At 44.6% G+C, this 20,008-nt stretch overlaps 1 protein-coding gene across 1 annotated transcript in view; it reads left to right on the plus strand.

Annotated features, from left to right (window-relative positions):
• The window catches only part of RAVER2 (ribonucleoprotein, PTB binding 2), a gene marked incomplete at both ends in the record, with an annotated part of 98,916 nt that overhangs the window by 73,193 nt on the left and 5,715 nt on the right, over positions 1-20,008 (plus strand). The window contains 4 exon segments of the mRNA XM_080691435.1: positions 1,583-1,846; positions 1,849-1,850; positions 8,300-8,411; positions 9,823-9,959. Of these exon segments, the coding sequence (XP_080547561.1) occupies positions 1,583-1,846; positions 1,849-1,850; positions 8,300-8,411; positions 9,823-9,959 (515 nt within the window).

Genomic DNA, 20,008 nt, shown 5'->3' on the forward strand with positions numbered 1-20,008 from the left:
CTATAAATGTTTAGTACTAAAATTAACTTTAGAACTTTGTTTAGTGAACTTGTAAAACGTTAATTTGACTTAGCAAGGTGTGGTGACCCATACCTGTAACCCCAGTACTTGGGAGGCTGAGACAGAAGGATAGCGTGTTTATGGCCAGCCTCAGCACGGGACTCGATTTCAAAATAAATAAATACAGCTGGGTCTACAGCTCAGAGGTAGAATTTCCCTGGGTTCAATCCCCAATAACACCCTCCCCCCACACGACTTATAGTAATTATCAGAATTAGTTGTTTTCATTGAATTTTGACCTATAGATTTTAAAAAGTGGAATGGTTCCAAATTTTCCTATAAACACTTTTGTTTCTTTCCGAATTTCTTACTTTCTGTAAATAAAAACAAAATATTATGCATTAAATTTAATGCTTATCTGTTTACAAATATTGATTAAAGCAGCACAACAGCCAGTGGTCTACTGGTATTTAACCCGTTCTCTAGCTTTGCATTCTCCAAGAAGCCTGGCTAATTTCAAATTACTGACTGTGATTATTCTGAACTTAGTGAGGAGAGGCACAGATAGCTCTCTTTGCCCAAGGCAAGCCAACTAACCAACCTTACCTGGGTTTACTCCAATCGTATTAAGTAGCAAAGATCTTTTTAGTCTCAAGATTGACTGTTCTTTCAAATATAGAAGCAAGCAAATTGCTACGATGGGGCTTTTTAAAGTACTAATATAATTTAAATGCTAAAAGATATATAACCTCATAAAATACACAATTGAACTTGGAATGATTTTTATTTTTTATTTTTTTATTTTTTATTTTTGGTGGTACTGGGGACGGAACCCTTCTACCTCCGGGATACACTCCCAGACCTATTTTATATTTTTATTTGGAAACAGGGTCCCTTAAACCAGCGAGGCTGGCTTCGAACCGATCATCCTGTCTCCGCCTCCCAAGTGCTGGGATTACAAGTATGCGCCACCATACCCGGCCTTATTTATTTACTTATTTATTTTGTGTGTGGGGGGGGTCTAGAGATAAAACTCAGGGTCATTTGACCTCTGAGCTACACCCCCTGCCCTATCTTTTATTCTTTATTTTGAAACAGGGCCTCACTAAGTAGCTGAGGCTGTCCATGAATCCTCTGGTCTCAGCCTCCCGAATGCTGGGATTACAAGCATACACCACCACACCTGGTTGGAATTAAAAATATATTATTAAGATTATCCTAGAAGTTGTTGAACATAAGAAAAGCATAATTACTTCTTGTTTTATTGTCTTGAGGTGGGGTTATACTTCATTGCCCAGGCTGGCCTTAAACTCCTTAACTGAGTTCAAGTGATCCTCCTAGCCTACCCAGTGGCTGGGTCTACAGGCACATGCTGCTTGTATTACTACTACTCTAGATTTTTGTTTTTTCATAAAGGAACCTCCCAATTTATAATCTGCAGCCTTACCTTTTGTATTTAGCAGTTCTCTAATAGGTATGAAATAGATTTTTCCGCATTTTGCCCATAAAGCAACAAAATCAGAAGGACTGTGGTGACAAAGTCTTGTCTAACTCAAGCTTTTCCATTTGTGGTTCACTACAGCATCTAATCTGATTCCAGCTCAAACAACGCTAACAGCTGGAGTGGGCCTGTTACCATTTTTCCCAAATCAACACACTGCTGGACAAGTTGGGCCGGGGCCTGGCAATCCTCAGGAGAAACAGACGGCTGTGGGGGGAATAGCAGAAGGAAATTTCTCAGGGTCACAGCCTTACCTTCAGAGCTTTCCAAACCTTACTGCTGGAGGCTTGCTGACAGGACACCGGACGCAGCAGCAGAGCCAGCCCAAAGGCTCCGAGGTCAGTGCAGGGTGAGGGAGCACACGGATGCACGCATGCACACCTTGTCCTTTATACCATCACTGAAAAATTCTAATACAAGGATATCCTAATATGTGGTTATTTTATTGTATCTTATTTATTTTTTGTGATACTGGGGATAGAACCCAGGGCATTATTGTACCTCCTAGTTACACCCCCAGCCTATTTTTTTAATTTTTTAAATTTTTTATTGGTGCATTATATTCATACATCATATTGGGGTAAAAAACTTGTGTGTACAGACATGTACACATCACTTATTTAACCCCTACCCAATTCTCACCCCATTCCCTCCCCGTCCCTCCCTCCCTTGCTCCGCTTAGTGGTTGACTTCGATATGTTTAAGTACATTGTGTGTTTTAGAGATATTTTTTATTCTTTATTTTGAAACAGAGTTTCACTGAGTTGCAAAGGGGCTTGCTAAGTAGCTGAGGCTGTCAGTGATCCTCCTGTCTCAGCCTCCCAAATGCTGGGATTACAAGTGTGTGCCACCACATACAGCTATATGTGGTTATTTTACAGGTGGTAAATTTGTGAAGTTTCATAAAGCAGTCTTAACTCTTTTTAACCTTAAAAGGAATTAAATAATATAAAGTATATAACTATGAATCACAAACTAGTAATTACTATGTCATTGAAATGATGATTTTATTTTTTTGTGGTGGTACTGGGGTTCCTGGAAGCCCTTCTACCTCTGGGCTACACTCCCAGACCTATTTTTATATTTTTATTTGGAAACAGGGTCTCTTAAGCCAGCAAGGCTGGCTTCAGAACTACGGGATCCTCCTGTCTCTGCCTCCCAAGCACGGGGATTACAAGCGTGTGCCACCACACCCGGCGAAATGATAATTATTTTAATAGTTGACCTTTATGCCACAAAATTGAAGAGAACATTTTGCTCTCTCTCTTTTTTTTTTTTTTTTGTGGTACTGGGGTTCCTGGAAGCCCTTCTACCTCCGGGCTACACTCCCAGACCTATTTTTACATTTTTATTTGGAAACAGGGTCTCCTAAACCAGCGCTTGCGGCTGGCTTCGAACCTGCGCGATCCTCCTGTCTCTGCCTCTCAAGCGCGGGGATTACAAGCGTGCGCCACCACACCCGGCCCATTTTGCTCTCTTATTAAAAAAAAAAACTTTTACTATAGCCTTAGAATACATTCTTTTGGGACCCCGGGTGGGGATTGTGCGGGGCATGCCGGCCCCCCGGAAGAACCTGGGTCTGGGCCGCAAAGCCCTGGGCCCCAGGCGGGGGTCACACGGGGCACGCTGGCCCCCCGGAAGGACCGGAGGCCCGGGCTGCAAAGCCCTGGGCCATGGGCAGGGGGTGCGTGGGGCACGCTGATCCCCCAGAAGGACTGGGGCCGGTCCCCAAGGCCCTGGGCCCCGGGCTGGGGGGCACGCAGGACATGCCAGCCACCCGGAAGGACCGGGGCCTGGGCTGCAAGGCCCTGGATCTTGGGCAGGGGGAGCATGGGACCTGGTGGCCCCCTGGAGGGTCCAGAGGCCCGGGCTGGAAGGTCCAGTGCCCTGGGTGGAGGGCGGGTGGCCCGGTCTACCCCCAGGAAGGCATGGTGCCGGGCAGGAGGCTGAGCCCAAGTTTCGGGAGGCCCGGTACCAAACAGGAGGCCCAGCCGCGGGTACGGAGGAACCCAGCACTTCTATGCTGTGCCAGGCTGTGGTGCGCTTAGAACAGCAGATTCTGCTCTGTGTGGTGAGGCTGTTGGACTCCGCTCTTGGAAGGGAGGAAAGAAAAAAATTCATTGCTACCGAGTGCTTGATCCCACAACCTCCTCATACCATACATAGTGTCTTCTCTTATTAAAAAAAAAAAAAGAGAGAGAGAGAGAAAAGAAAAATATCAGAGAGAGGTCAAGATGGCCGCAGCGGCTTCCAGGATACTGGAGATACAGACAAAACTTATCCAACTGAACTGGAACTTTTGGGAAATTCCTGCGAAGGAGGACTGCTTCTCTACATCCTTAAGAATCCTGGACATCACCTGTAAGGAGAGAGTTTAGCAGAGACCTAGGAGGAAGGCGGTGTATGCAGCGGTCGCCACGAAAGCAGTGGAGGCTTGTATTTGGGAGAAGCAGAAACCTATTCCTACCAACCTGGAGGAATAGTTCTGGAGAAATTACCCCAAAGGTCGAATTCTACCGTCGCGCATGCTTAGGAACACTGGACAACATGCAGTGTGGAAAAAGAGCTTGGGAAAGATCTGAAATGGTGGAGGCAGTGGCAGTGGCAGTGGCCCCTACTCAGGGGAGACAGAGATCTGATGCATTACACCTGGAACCTTTGAAGTAATGACCCCAGAGGCAGAATGCTACCACCACGCACTCTCGAGAAAGTGGGACAAATAGTTGGGCGAAGAGGGTGCTCAGATTAGAGCCTTCCGAGGGGTGAGGCCGGTGATGGGGACAGCAAAGCCGGGATTGGAGCCTGCCGTGAGACAGGGCCAGTGCTGGGGCCTCTGAGGTGGGGATCGGAGCCTGCTGAAGGTTGAGGCCAGTGCTGGGGCCAGCAAGGCTGGGATCAGAACCTGCCATGAAGCAAGGCCAGTGCTGGGGCCTCTAAGGCCAGGATCTGAGCCTGCCGAGGGGTTAGGCCAGTGGTGCTGGGGCCAGCGAGGCTGGGATCAGAGCCTGCGTGAGGCAAGGCTGGTGCTGGGGCCTCCGAGGCCGGGATCAGAGCCTGCTGAGGGGTTAGGCTGGTGCCGGGGCCAGCGAGGCTGGGATCAGAGCCTTCTATGAGGCAAGGCTGGTGCTGGGGCCTCTGAGGCCGGGATCAGAGCCTGCCGAGGGGTTAGGTTGGTCCCAGGGCCAGCAAGGCTGGGATCAGAGCCTGCTGTGAGGCAAGGCCGGTGCTGGGGCCTCCGAGGCCCGGATTGGAGCCTGCCGAGGGGTAAGGCCAGTTCTGGGGCCAGTGAGGCCAGGATCGGAGCCTGCCTTGAGGCAAGGCCAGTGCTGGAGCCTCCGAGGCCAGGATAGGAGCCTGCCAAAGGGTTAGGGCAGTGCCGGCGTCAGTGAGGCTGGGACCAGAGCCTGCCTTGAGGTAAGGCCGGTGCTGGGGCCTCTGAGGCCGGGATTGGAACCAGCCAAGGAGTTAGGCCAGTGCAGGGGCCAGTGAGGCCAGGATTGGGGCCTCCCATGAGGCAAGGCCGGTGCTCTAGCCAGCGAGGTCAGGATCAGAGTCCCAGTGTCTTGACTGGGGCCATCAAGAGTGGGATCAGAATTTGCAATGCGGCATTCACAGAGAAATATCACAGAAAATAAAAACCAGATGCTTCCCCTAATTAGCAAAAACTAGAAGGAAAGGGGTAACAGGAGGAGGTCAAGTTGTAGAAAGGGCCCTATAGAACAGCAATTAAGGTGACCAATCAGAGGGATGGGATGGGAGAGGATGGAACCTCTTTAAAACTCAGGAGGTACATAAACAAATGTATCAAAGATAATCACCAATCAAGCATGGAATCGAGGGATGGGGAGGGAATGGGATGGGGATTGGATGAGGGCTAATTGGATGATGTGTGCTTGTATATCCTCTCAAGTTTTGTATTCCAATGTGATGCATGATTACAATGCACCAATTTAAAAAAAAAATATATATATATATATGAAAGAATACGTTCTTTCAGTTTCAGGTGAGAAGATTATACGAGATGCTTTTAGTTCTGAAAAAATAATAGCAGATGAAATGTTAATAATTTTAATTAAAATATATGAAATTTGATAAATTTCTGTCATCAAAGACTAGTTCCCACATTTTTAATCATATGAGATATATTGAGAAATAAGCATTTCTCTGTTATTCTGCATTTTTATGTTCTTATACCTCTTCTGTTTTTTACTTTATTTATTTTTTAAAATTTTAATTTATTTTAATTTATTTTATTTTATCGGAGCCTTGCCTCGTGGAAGGCTCCGATCCCAGCCTCGCTGGCCCCGGCACCAGCCTAACCCTTCGGCAGGCTCCAATCCCAGCCTCGGAGGCCTTAGTAGCAGCCGTGCCTCATGGCAGGATCCAATCCCAGCCTCACTGGCCCCAGCACCGGCCTTACCCCTTGGCAGGCTCCAATCCAGGCCTTGGAGGCCCTAGCACTGGCCTTGCCTCACAGCAGGCTCTGATCCTAGCCTTGCTGGCCCCGGCACTGGCCTAACCCCTCGGCAGGCTCTGATCCCGGCCTTGGAGGCCTCAGTAGCGGCCTTGCCTCAAGGCAGGCTCCAATGCTGGCCGCTGGCCCTGGCACCGGCCTACCCCTCGGCAGGCTCTGATCCCGGCCTCAGAGGCCCCAGCACCGGCCTTGCCTCACGGCAGGCTCTGATCCCGGCCTCGCTGACCCTGGTACCGGCCTAACCCTTCGGCAGGCTCCGCTCCCGGCCTCAGAGGCCCCAGCACCAGACTTGCCTCATGGTAGGCTCTGATCCCGGCCTTGGAGGCCTTAATAGCGGCCTTGCCTCACGGCAGGCTCCATTCCCAGCCTCACTGGTCCCGGCACTGGCCTTACCCCTCAGCAGACTCCAATCCAGACCTCGGAGGCCCCAGCACCGGCCTTGCCTCACAGCAGGCTCCGCTCCCGGACTCGCTGGCCCCGGCACCAGCCTAACCCCTCAGCAGGCTCCAATCCTGGCCTCGGAGGCCTCAGTAGCAGCCTTGCCTCAAGGCAGGCTCCGATGCCGGCTGCTGGCCCCAGCACCAGCCTAACCCCTCAGCAGGCTCCGATCCCAGCCTCGGAGGCCCCAGCACTGGCCTTGCCTCATGGCAGTCTCCAATTACAACCTTGCTGACCCCAGTACTGGCCTAACCCCTCGACAGGCTCCGATCCTGGCCTTGGAAGCCTCTGTAGCAGCCTTGCCTCACGGCAGGCTCTGATGCAGGCCGCTGGCCCCAGCACTGGCCTAGCCCCTCAGCAGGCTCCAACCCTGGCCTCAGAGGCCCCAACACCTGCCTTGACTCACGGCAGGCTCCCATCCCGACCTTGCTGACCCCGGTACCAGCCTAACCCTTCAGCAGGCTCCCATCCCGACCTTGCTGACCCCGGTACCGGCCTAACCTTTCGGCAGGCTCTAATCCCAGCCTCAGAGGCCCCAGCACTGGCCTTGCCTCACGGCAGGCTCCGATCCTGGCCTCGCTGGCCCCGAACTGGCCTTACCCCTCGGCAGGCTCTAATCCTGGCCTCGGAGGCCCCAGCATTGGCCTTGCCTCACAGCAGGCTCCGATCCCAGCCTCGCTGGCCCTGGCACTGGCCTAACCCCTGGGCAGGCTCTGATCCCAGCCTCAGAGGCCTCTGTAGTGGCCTTGCCTCACAGCAAGCTCCAATGCCGGCCGCTGGCCTTGGCACCGGCCTAACCCCTCGGCAGGTTCCGATCCCAGCCTCGGAGGCCCCAGCACCAACCTTGCCTCACGGTAGGCTCCGATCCCGGCCTTGCTGGCCCCGGTACCAGCCTAACCCCTCGGTAGGCTCCGATCCCGGCCTCAGAGTCCCCAGCACCGGCCTTGCCTCATGGCAGGCTCCAATCTGAACCTCTTTTTCCACACTGCATGTTGTCCAGTGTTTCTAAGCATGCGCGACGGTAGCATTAGACGTTTGGTGTAATTTCTCCAAAAAATAAGGTTGGTAGGATCAGATTTCTGCCTCTCATGAATACAACTCTCCACCACTATCGCGGCGACTGCTTCCAACACCGCCTTCCTCCTAGGTCTCTGCTAAATTCTCTCCTTACAGGTGATGTCCAGGGTTCTTAAGAATGTAGAGAAGCAGTCCTCCTTCGCGGGGAATTTTTCCATAAGTTCCACTTCATTTGGATAAGTTTTGTCTGCATCTCCAGTATCCTGGCATCCGCCGTGGTGTTCTTGACCCCTCTCCGCTATTTTTCTTTTTTTTTCTTTTTCTTTTTCTTTTTCTTTTTTTTTTTTTTTTAAATAAGACAGTATGTGTGGTTTGAAAAGGTTGTGGGATCAGGCACTTAGTAGCACTGCGGCCCAGTCCCTGGTTCTTCCTGGGGTCCTGCGTGCCCTGCGTGACCCCCGCCTGGGACCCAGGATCCTGTGGCCTGGGTCCCAGTTCTTCCGGGGGTCCGGTTTGCCTCGTGCGACCCCATCCACAGCCCAGGGTCCTGCGACCCGGGCCCTGGTTTCTCTGGGGGTCCGGCGTGCTCCGCACGACTCCGCCCGGGGCCCAGAGTCCTGCCACCCTGGCCCCAGTTTCTCAGGGTGTCCGGGGTGCCCATCCTGACCCCTGCCTGGGGCCCAGGGTCCTGCAACCCGGATCCCGGTTTCTCAGGGTGTCCGGGGTGCCCCGCCTGACCCCCGCCCAGGTCCCAGGGCCTTGTGACCCGGGCCCGGTTTCTCTGGGGGTTCGGCGTGCTCCTCACGGCTCCGCCCGGGGCCCCCTTATACCTCTTCTTAAGTGTCTCATCTTTTCCTATTGATAAATAGGCTGCCTCGAAGAATCAGACTTCACTCTTGGGAGAACCACCAAAAGAAATTCGGCTGAGCAAAAATCCATATTTGAATTTGGCAAGTGTACTGCCCAGTGTGTGTTTATCATGTAAGTGTTGTTCAGTATCAGTATTTTGGAGTTTTATTGGATATGTTCCATAATTGGTTTTACCTTAATTTTTAACTTAATGAAAAACAAATAGTGCCCATTGACCAAATTAAGCCATAAGTCATGGTCTTCTTTCTTAATATTAAAAAGAAATTAAGATAATTAAATGCATACTATTTCATTTAAGGAAAACATATTTAGAAGTATTTTTATTAAGCATGTAATCATTCAACTGCATTATTCATGAATCATGATTGGAAAGTAATGAGGGCAAGGAATTAGTTGGCAGTACTATAATTCTTTAATACATACAGAATCATTTTTCTAAACTGCAGATATAAACCTCTTAGTAATCTAATATCTAGAGTATTTGGATACCCCCAAAATATATGACTGGTCAGCAGAAATGGAATTCTACTTTCTTGCTTTTTCATATTTAATTCAGGAATGACTTCAAATAAAACACATCTATTTTTCTCTTTGCAAAAATTCTAAACAGTTACTAAATTGAACTGATGGCATAGGAATGTTGCTAGAAAACAATTTCTGTGACTTTATACAGTGTTTTTATTTTTATTTTTTATTGTACAGATTAATGGGATTTACGGTGATATTTTTCTTTCTGTTTGTGCTACACCCTCACCTCTTTTTTTTAATTTTGAAACAGGGTTTCACTAACTTGCTAAGAGTCTTACTAAGTTGCTGAGGTTGATCTCAAATCTATGTATCCTTCTATATCAGCCTCCCAAATACTAGCATGTGCCACCACATCCACTAATTTCATTTTTAATATATGTCTTTGGTATTTCATAAAATGTCCTCTTGAAGCCAAATGTTAATCTGTAATTTTTTTTTTTTTTTTGGTACTGGGGATGGAATCCTTCTACCTCCAGGCTATACTCCCAGACCTATTTTCTATTTTATTTGGAAACAGGGTCTCTTAAGCCGGCAAGGCTGGCTTCGAACCTGCGCGATCCTCCTGTCTCTGCCTCCCAAGCATGGGGATTACAAGCATGCGTCACCACTCCTGGCGTTAATCTTTAATTTTTAAAAACCAGAGAAAATGTGGCCTAAAAATTGATGACACCTATTATAGTAACAAAAATGTTTAATTACATTTTGCATACCTTGTTTTAGAGAATATATATATTTAAATATATATATATTTAAAATATTCCCATCATAGTCACTTTACCCATAGGGAACACTTTCATTTTCAGTTGTTCCAAATGAATGAAACAATATCATATATATATATATATATATAACTTATCCTAGATAAATAAATATGAATCTATATTGAAAAAACTAGAATTGAGTTCTCTTTGAGATTATACTTAGTGAATGGGCTTAGCAATTCTGTTTCTAAGTTATAATAAAGCCACCTAAAGTGTATTGATTTTGTCTTTAGCTGCTGCAAGTCAAACCGCTCTTCATAAGACTGGAATTGCAAGCAACATTCTGGATGCCATCTCTCAGGGAAACGAGTCACAGCACGTGTTGGAGAAATGCATTGCTTACTCTCCTCCTTTTGGTGATTATGCACAGGTAATGATCCTCAGGCTCTGATGACCTGTAGAAAAATTGGTCCAACTATGTACTGAGTTAACTAAATATGAAATTGTGACGTGTTCAGTATCATAGCTATCATAAGATTGCACCAACCTATATATGACATTTCTTGTTTGGCATTAGGCATTTGGAAATGGATTCAAGAGATTATTGAGTGTCTTTTTGCACTAATATTTACCTCTCATGGTTTACAGTACTGGTCCTTAAAACTACAGCTCCTAGAAAGCTTCTAGCCTACCACCTGTTTTTGTAAATAAACTTTGATTGGCACACAGCCACATCCATTTATTTACATGTTTTCTGTGGTGCAGTCACACTACAATAGAAAAGATGAGTAGTTGTAACATATACTACACGATTATTCACTGTTTTAACTCTTTGCAGAAAAACCCTGCTGATCTCTGACTTACCTGAGTATAGACCTAAGGAACCCAAGGAAATTGCTCTGTTCTTCATCACTGCTTGTAAATGTAGAAAGATGATTATGTTTAACTGCTATACTAACTTTTTAACCTTTCATTCAATATCACCAAAGTACAGCATCCCTCAATATGTGTGGGGAATGTGTTTTGGGACCTCCCCCACTTCTGTGGATAACAAACTCCAGGGGTGCTCAAATCCCTCATATAAAATGGCATAATATTTGCATATATTCTGTATACATCTCTTGCATACTTAAATTATCTCTAGCCACGTGCGGTAGTGCACACTCGTAATCCCAAAATTTGGGAGGCTGAGACAGGAGGATCCGGCTTCACGGACAGCCTCAGCTACTGAGTGAGGCCGTTTGCAAGTCAGTAAGACCCTGTTTCAAAATAAAGAATAAAAAAAAGGTCTGGACATGTAACTGAGAGGTAGAATGCCCCTGGGTTCCATTCCCTGTACCACACACAAAAATTCATCTCTAGATGGCTTATACGACCTCATATTATGTATATGCTATATCATTGTTATATTGTGCTGTGTGGGGAAGAATGACAAAAAAACTAGTACGTATTTTGGTGCTGCAGGGTCTTTTGGTTTGTTTTTGTTGTTGTTGGTGGTGGTTTGTTTGTTTGTTTGTTTTATTCTACATTGGTTGAATCCATGGATACAGAACCTATGGATATGTGCAGTATTTTATGATACTATATTCAAAAGATGTGTCACGTAATGATTCAAATATGTCACGTTTGCATCTGTCCTTTCTTCATCTTCTTCTTGGTGGCTTAAAATGAGAATGTACATCATGAGGTAGCACTGTAGGATTATGTAATGAGCAGAGTTATATAATTAACAGGTTTGCTTCTATCCTGTCTCGGTGCAGCCAGCTCCTCGGCTCTGTTCTGTCTGTTGGAGCTGAGCCTCTACTTCGATTTTCTTGCAGCAACTTTGTTTGCTTTGTCGTTCTGTAATAAACTTAGAGAAGAAAACCATCTGAATACACTTATAACATTTGATGCCTGATTATGCTTTTTTAGTAGAGTACAAGAAGCACAGCTAAAATTCTGCAAAAATGGCATAGCTGGATATTTGCAAAATTCGTAATAAAGTTTCTTACATACTTGGGACAAGATGGAGAAAGAATGGTTGAGAAATGATAAAATTAGGTAGTAGTATACTTCTATTTAAAGGACAGTTAGGGGGTTAGGCCAGTGCCAGGGCCAGTGAGGTCGGGATCGGAGCCTGCCATGAGGCAAGACCGGTGCTGGGACCTCCAAGGCCGGGATTGGACCCTGCCGAAGGGTAAGACCGGTGCCGGGGCTGGCGAGATTGGGATGGGAAACTGCCGTGAGGCAAGGATGGAGCTGGGACTTGTGAGACCAGATAGAAGCCTGCCGAGGGGTTAGGCTGGTGCCAGGGTCAGCAAGGCCGGGATTGGAGCCTGTCGTGAGGCTAGGCCGGTGCTGGGGCCTCCGAGGCCGGGAGTGGAGCCAGCCAAGGGGTTAGTTCAGTGCGGGGGCCAGCGAGGCTGGGATTGGGGCTTCCCATGAGGCAAGGCCTGTGCTGGAGCCAGTGAGGTCGGAATCAGAGTCCTCCGGGTGGCCAGGCCACTACTGGGGCAGTCAAGAGTGGGATAGGAACTTGCAATGCGGCATGCACAGGGAAATAGCACAGAAAAAAAAATCCAGATGCTTCCCCGAATTAGCAAGAAGTAGGAGGAAAGGGGTAACAGGAGGAGGTCGAGTAGTAGAAAGGGCCCTATTGAGAAGCAGTTAAGGTGACCAATCAGAGGGGAGGGGATGGGGGAGGATGGAATCTTTTTAAAATTCATGAGGTACGTAAACAAATATATCAAAGATAATTACCAATTAAGCATGGGATCAAGGGAGGGGGAGGGAATGGGATGGGGATTGGATGAGGGCTTATTGGATGATATGTGCTTGTATATCCTCTCAAGTCTTGCATTCCAAAAGGATGTATGATTACAAAAAATAAATTAAATAAATAAATAAATAAAGGACAGTTGTCAAGCCGGGTGTGGTGGCACACACTTGTAATCCCAGTACTTGTAAGGCTGAGATGGGAGGATCTGGGTTCGCAGCCAGCCTCAGCCACTTAGTGAGGGCCTCTGCAACTTAGTGAGACCCTGTCTCAAGATAAAAAGAATAATTAATAGGGCTGGGGTGTAGCTTGGAGTTAGAATGCCTTTGGGTTCAATCCTCAGTACTGTAAAATAAATAGATACATAGATAGATGATAGATAGATAGATATAAATAATAAATAAATGACAGTTGTCATGAACTGATACTACCCAGAAGTGCTCTCTTTGTTTCATAAGCTTCCATCTTTATTAATTAACATTTTAAGTAATGACTAAGATAAGGACAATGTGTGCTGATTATAACTGACAAAAGCCAAGAAATTATTGGAGGTATGTAAAATTATTTATGAATAATTTATAGTTATGAGTACTAGAAACAATAAAATTTCCAGCAATTCATAAGAGTAAAAAAATTATGGCATATTTCTACCCATAAATGCAGTAAAATATTAAAAATCATGTAAAACCGTATATTAAATGCATGGTAAGTTTTTCATAATCTTGTGTTAATTTATAACACCTATAAACTATATTCCATACATTTCCAGTCTTTTTATAATTTCTTTACAAAAAGAAAATTTTACTTTTATAAATAAAAGAAACAGCACATTTAAAAAATTTAGTTTAATATATGTTTTAAGCTTCAAAAAAATTTTTTTGTGGTACTGGGGGGTGGAACCAGGGACTTTTCTACCTCGGGCTATACTCCCAGACCTATTTTATACTTTATTTGGAAACAGGGTCTCACTAAGTTGCTAAGAGCCTCACTAAGTAGCTGAGGCTGGCTTCGAACCTGCGTGATCCTCCTGGCTCAGCCTCCCAAGCATGGGGATGGGGATTACAAGCGTGCGCCACCACGCCCGGCTCAAAATCTATTTTTTGACTGACCTTTTATTGTCACTTTTAAAAATTAGGCTCTTCTTTCAGCAGTTTTGCTTGTTGGATTACTGTGGTTAATTTTATTATCACATCAGTAGAAAGACTGTCTCACATACACATGGAGGAATTCTGTGATAAAGATGCCTTTGCTTTGCTGTGCCTCCTCCCGCCTCGACACTCGCCTACCCAAGGACACTGTGGAGGAGACACTTCTCCCTGGACAGTCCCTGCTTGCACCTGATGCTTGTCCATGGAGTGAGATGTGTTCTCTTTCCTGTGTTCTTTTATCTTTATAAACTCAGTTAAATGTTGCTAATGGAATAAAGTAACTAGAAAAAGGTGGTCATGTGTTAAGAAATCCTTCTACTGTTGCTTCTGCTGAAATGGAAGGAGAGGTTTAAGAAAAAGGAACCAACAGCTTTGGTTTTGTTTTTTACACTTGCTATATGCATAGAAATGTAAACATTTAGTTATTCTTATATTGTGATCATGGGAACGAAACTGAGGATCTCACACATGTAAGACAAATTAATCATTTCATGTTTCTAACAAACCTATAAATTTTAATACAAGCGGAAATGCATAAGTGGGTAAATAATCTTTCCAAGTTAATACAATCAGTAAATCATTCATCTGATTCCAAGTCCATATTGTTTTTATTATTCAGAGAAATTTCTCCAGGCATGGAAATAGTAGTTCATAGAAACTATGTGCATAGGTTTTTTGTTTTGTTTTCTTTTGTTTTGCGGTACTGGAGATGGAACCCAGGGGCATTCTACCTCCAAGATAAACCCCCAGTCCTATTTTTTTTAATTCTTTATTTTGAAACAGGGTCTCACTGAGTTGCAAAGCGCCTCACTAAGTAGCTGAGGCTGTCCGCAAACTGCGAGCCTCCCAAATGCTGGGATTACCAGCGTGTGCCACCACGCCCAGCTATGCATGGGTTTTTATGCATTAGAATTAGGAGAAAGATATTTGTCAAAGCGTAGATAGATAGAATAATTTATACTTAATACAAGACTCTCACATTTTAAAATACGATATTTGGCATTTCCAATATTAATAAAATTATTTATATTACACTATCCATCCTGTAGATAGCTATTATAAAAAAAAAAACAGGCTAACTATGGGAGAAAACCTATTATTTGGAGACACTAGAGAATGACCACGCAGGCAGAAATGAAGGGTAGTCAGCCCTTGAAAGATGGGAACTCCAGTGGACAAAATTTGCTTTTCTGTGGCTTTTTGCCTAACAGCATCCTCTAGTATGTGCAAAAAACTTCAGTCTTATTGGCTCTAGACATTGCTGATGCTACCCAGAGGCACCTCCATCTTTGTTAACTATCATTGTAAGTAATGACTTGGACAAGGATAATGTATGCTGATTATATTTACAGCTGGAAAAAAGTAAGGAAATGATTGGGAGAAATGTAAAATCTTGAGTCAGAGGGCAGATTTCAGGATGGGGTTGGGGGAGAAGGAGCTGCATGGGCAGGAGCCTCAAAATCTTTGTGGAAACCATTCCTAAATACATTTGGCTGAGCCCTGATTTGCTTGTGTGAGGGAGACTCCAGGGGGCCTGTGAAGAACAGTGGCTGGAAGAAGGTAATTCCTCCCCATCAGGAAGGCAGAGATTGGAGTTTGATTTCAACAAATTTAATTCCTTCTAGAACAAAAATACTCTTTAGAGGCACAATAGAATCCATAGTATCTACCTTTCATTCACAATGCCTGGTAAACAAAAATGACTAGTTGAAGAAACAAGGTGTGACCAACAAGAGAAAAGGCAGCTATTAGAAACTGGCCCCAAGATGATACAGATGTTAGTGTTAACAGGTAGTGATTTTTTTTTTTTTTTTTTTTTTTTTGGTGGTACTGGGGTTCCTGGAAACCCTTCTATACTCCCAGACACCTATTTTTTATATTTTTATTTGGGAACAGGGTCTCTTAAGCCAGCAAGGCTGGCTTCGAACCTGCGCGATCCTCCTGTCTCTGCCTCCCAAGAGCAGGGATTACAAGCTTGCGCCACCACGCCCGGCAACAGGTAATTTTTTTTTGGTTTTTTGTTTTGTTTTGTTTTGTTTTGTTTTGGTGGTACTGGGGTTCCTGGAAACCCTTCTACCTCCAGGCTACACTCCCAGACCTATTTTTATACTTTTTAAATTTGGAAACAGGGTCTCTTAAGCCAGCATGGCTGGCTTCGAAACTGCACGATCCTCCTGTCTCCGCCTCCCAAGCGCGGGGATTACAAGCGTGCGCCACCAAGCCCAGCGCCAAATATGTTCAACATTCTAAGAAAAATAGGGTCATCATGAACAGAGAGAGATGACATCAGCAAATACAGTAAGAATCTGCAAACGATTGTATAAAAGCATGTATAAAACTGGTGAAAGTGGTCAAAATCAACTTTTTCAGAACTCTACACAGGCTTGTAGCAATTTGAGAAGGATTTATTCAAGAAAAGTGGGTGAACCTTAGTAAGAACAGCGGGCTTGTGGTCTTTTAACTTGCCCTACAGCTGTTTCTCAGTCATTATTTCCAAAATCTCATAATCACAGAGAAAACCAGCAAGCTTGCAGCTACCAGAGGGGGCAAGATCAGTTTGGAAGTCCCATAAAGCCTCATCCCCAGAGATCTGTCATTATTTGACCTTTGTGCTAGTTCTCTAGAAGACCCCACTTACGAGGCCGTGTGTGCGTGTGCATGTGAGTGCGCGTGCGTACACACACCCATTACACCCTTGGCCATTTATTTATTTATTCATTTATTTAGTTTTTGCAGGTCTGGGGATGGAACCTAGGGCATTTTCACTTCCAAGCTACACTCCCTGCCCTGTTTTTTTATTTTGGGGGGGGGGGTCTGAGGATGGAACCCAGGGGCATTCGACCTCCAAGCTACAACCCCTGCCCTATTTTTTATTCCTTATTTTTGAAACAGGGTCTCACTAAGTTGCAGAGGGCCTCACTAAGTAGCTGAGGCTGTCCGCGAACCACGATCCTCCAGTCTCAGCCTCCCACATGCTGGGATTACAAGCGTGCACCACCACGTCCGGCCCCTGCCCAGTTTTTTTATTCTTTATTTAAATAGGGTCTCATTGAGTTGTGAAGGGCCTCACTAAGTAGCTGAGCCCGAACTATGATCCTCTGTTCTCAGCCTCCCGATTGCTGGGATTGCAAGCGTACACCACCATGCCCGGCTTATTTATTTATATTTTGAGACAGAGTCTCATTAAGTTGCTGAGGCTGACCTCAAACCTGCAATCTTTGTGTCTCAACCTTTCAAGTACTGTGATTACAGGGGTGTGTTGCCATGCTTGGATTACAAGGCTATCTTTATTTGACCTCAGACCTTGCCCAGACCAGGGAAGTTTTTTAAAACATTCAAAGGAAACTGTTTAACTTCATGACTGCCTAGAGTGGCGAGTAATATTTGGATCAGAGCGTTAAAGAAAAAGCTAGGGAATGCTGGGCTTTATTCACAGAACTTAGGTGGCTGAGACAAGAGGATCACAAGGATCACAAGTTCAAAGCCAGCCTCAGCTACTTAGGCCCTCTGCAACTTAATGAGACTCTGCTTCAAAATAAAAATAAAAAATAGGGCTGGGGGTATAGCTTGGAGGTAGAATGCCCCTGGGATAAATCCTCAGTAACACACATGCACACACACACAAAGCTAAGGAATTAGGTAAACTTGGGATTATTTAAAAGCTCCAGATTCGTCTGTGAATCTTACAAGGCCTTGGAAGCACTGTACAAACAGGAAATAAAGACTAAGGCAGAGATGACAACTGCCTGGCCAAGTGTTAAAGGCATGGCCCAGTGTACACACATGAACTCTTTCTAAAATCTGAGTGTTTAAGAAAATCTGCCCATGAATTAGCTGACCACTAAGCTGCCAGTGGCAATTCACAACATAAAATACACATTTTATATAATTCATTCATAAAACCTAACATTAACAAGTCCCAAAGAGAAGATAGAATCTGATTTCCTGAGTTCCACATTGTATTATTTTATTTATTTATATTTTTAGATTTATTTTTATTTTTTGTGTGGTACTAGGGGTGGAACCCAGGGGCTTCTCTACCTCTAGGGTATACTCCCAGATCTGTTTTACACTTTATTTGGAAACAGGGTCTCACTAAGTTGCTGAGAGCCTCACTCAGTAGCTGAGGCTGCCTTCGAACCTGTGCGATCCTCCTGTCTCAGCCTCCCAAGTGCTGGGATTACAAGCGTGCGCCACCATGCCTGGCTATATTATTTTATATGACTGACAGTTTTAACAAAAAAGAGTCATTAATAGAAATTAGGAAATATGGACCATACACAGGTGATAATAGTTCGTAAAAAATTTTCAAAAAGAAACTTCAATGACTTACTAGACAGAGATATATCTTCAAAGAATTAAAAGATTAAAAGTATGAGCATCATGTTACATCAAATAGATAATATGAATAAAAAGAAGGAAGTTATAAAGAAGGAATTGTGAAGTTGAAAACTACCATAACTTAAATGAAAAACTCACTAGGGAACAATAGCAGATTTGAACAGATGGAAGAATAAACTTATTTGGAATGAAAAAGCCAATTGAGTTTATCTAGACTAAGAAACAAAAAGAAAATATAATTTAAAAATGAAAAATATAAAGTGTAGTCGAGAATGTGGAGAAATTTGGGTCCTCACACATTGCTGAGGAAATGTAGAATGATCCAGCTACTATGGGAAATAGGCTGGCAGTTGCTCGAAAGGTTAAATGTACCGTATGACCCAAGAGTTCCAGCCCTAGGTAGATATCAAAGGTAAATGAGAAACATATGACCAGACACAGATTTATACACCAGCTTTCATAGCCGCCGCATCTATAGTAGCCCAAGAGGGAAACAAACAAACAACAGACAAAATTTGGTATGCCCCCGAACAGACAAAATTTGGTATAGCCATACAATAGAATATTATTCTGCCATATAAAGAATGGTGTACCGACCCATGCCATAGTAAGGGTGAGCTCTGGAAACCTCACCATGCCAAGTGAAATAAGCCAGACAGAGACCATGTATTACATGAATCCATGTATATGAAGTGTCTAGAAGAGGCCAATCCACGGAACAAGTAAATAGATTGCAGTTTCTGGGGGCCAGAGGGAGGAAGAGTTGGGGGGTGATGTTGGCAGGTGAAGGAATTATTTTTGGTGATGAAAACTCTTTGGAAATAGCTTTTGACACACAACCTTGGGAGTAACAACAAATATTGGACTCTACTCTTTAAAATAAACCCTTAGTTGGACTAGTTGTACTCAAGGGAAGGCAGCGTTTTTCTAACTCATTGTTTTAGAGATAGCATAACCAAACAACTGAAATCAATTTTTTCAGATGCAGATTTAAGTAGAAACCACTTTCAAATGGGCTGCCCCTCCCATTTTTCTAGTTAGTGAGACTGATTAACTAGAATTACCACTGAGCTTCAAATAATTCTGTCAAAAATTGCATGTCTTGCTAGGTGTGGTGGCACACACTTGTCATCCCAGTACTTGGGAGGCTGGGACGGGAGGATCACGGTACACAGACAGCCTCGGCTACTTAGTGAGGCCCTCTGCAATTTAGTGAAGCCCTGTTTCAAAATAAAGAATAAAAAATAGGGTTAGGGATATAGCTCAGAGGTAGAATGTCCCTGGGTTTAATCTCCAGTAACGCAAAAACAAAACAGCAACAAAAACTGCACATCTTAAATATGTAAGCTGAGTCACATAATGACTTTGTAATGACTTCATATTAAATCAGAAATACATACAGTTATTTTAAAATTTGTAGCATACTAGAATGATAATAGCATTCTAGTTGAAATATCTTGTTCAATTGTACAGGGTGAAAGTTCCAGATTCTGAGGTATATATAAATAGGTATGTCTATATCTGATGCTTGGGAGAAGCCCACCTTCAAGAGAAAGCTTTAAGCCAACTTACTAAATATTTAACACCTAAATCTAATACCTAATTATAATTGGACCAAAAACATCTTTCCCTACCCTCTATTGTTAAAGTAAGTAAAAATAGGTCGAAATTCATCTTCAGCTTTTCAATTTGACATGTTTATTGTTTTCAAAATATAAAGAATGATGTACGCCCTACGAGGTGGCACATGCCTGTAATTACTCGGGAGGCGGAGACAGGAGGATCGGAGGTCCAAGGCTTGTTTCAAAAGGGTGGGGGTAGGGCTGCAGCTTGGAGTAGAATGCCCTGAGTTCAGTCCCCAGTACCAGTAATAATCAGCATGAGCTCAGCTGTTTGATGGGACCGTTCAAATTGTGGTCTGGGCTTTCCTTTTGATACTGGCTTTGCTTGGCAGCCATCTGGCATACCAGAGGACAGTAGTGTCCGCTTGCATGTTGTGCTCTTGTGTTGCCCTGGTTACAGGGATGCTCCTGCCAGGAAGCTGCCTGCCTGTCCCAGTGAATAAGCCACAGAATGTATGATGAGATGGTGTGTTGGGGAACTAGGAAACACAAAAGAACAAAAAGGCCCTGAGGTGCGGGGTCTCTTTGTACAAAGCCCAATGCTGCCACCTAGTGGGCAAACTTTAGAAAGTACACCGTAAATGAATGCTATGCAGACCATATAAAATGT

The sequence above is a fragment of the Muscardinus avellanarius genome (assembly GCF_963383645.1).
Source record: "Muscardinus avellanarius genome assembly, chromosome: 3".
NCBI lineage: Eukaryota > Metazoa > Chordata > Mammalia > Rodentia > Gliridae > Muscardinus > Muscardinus avellanarius.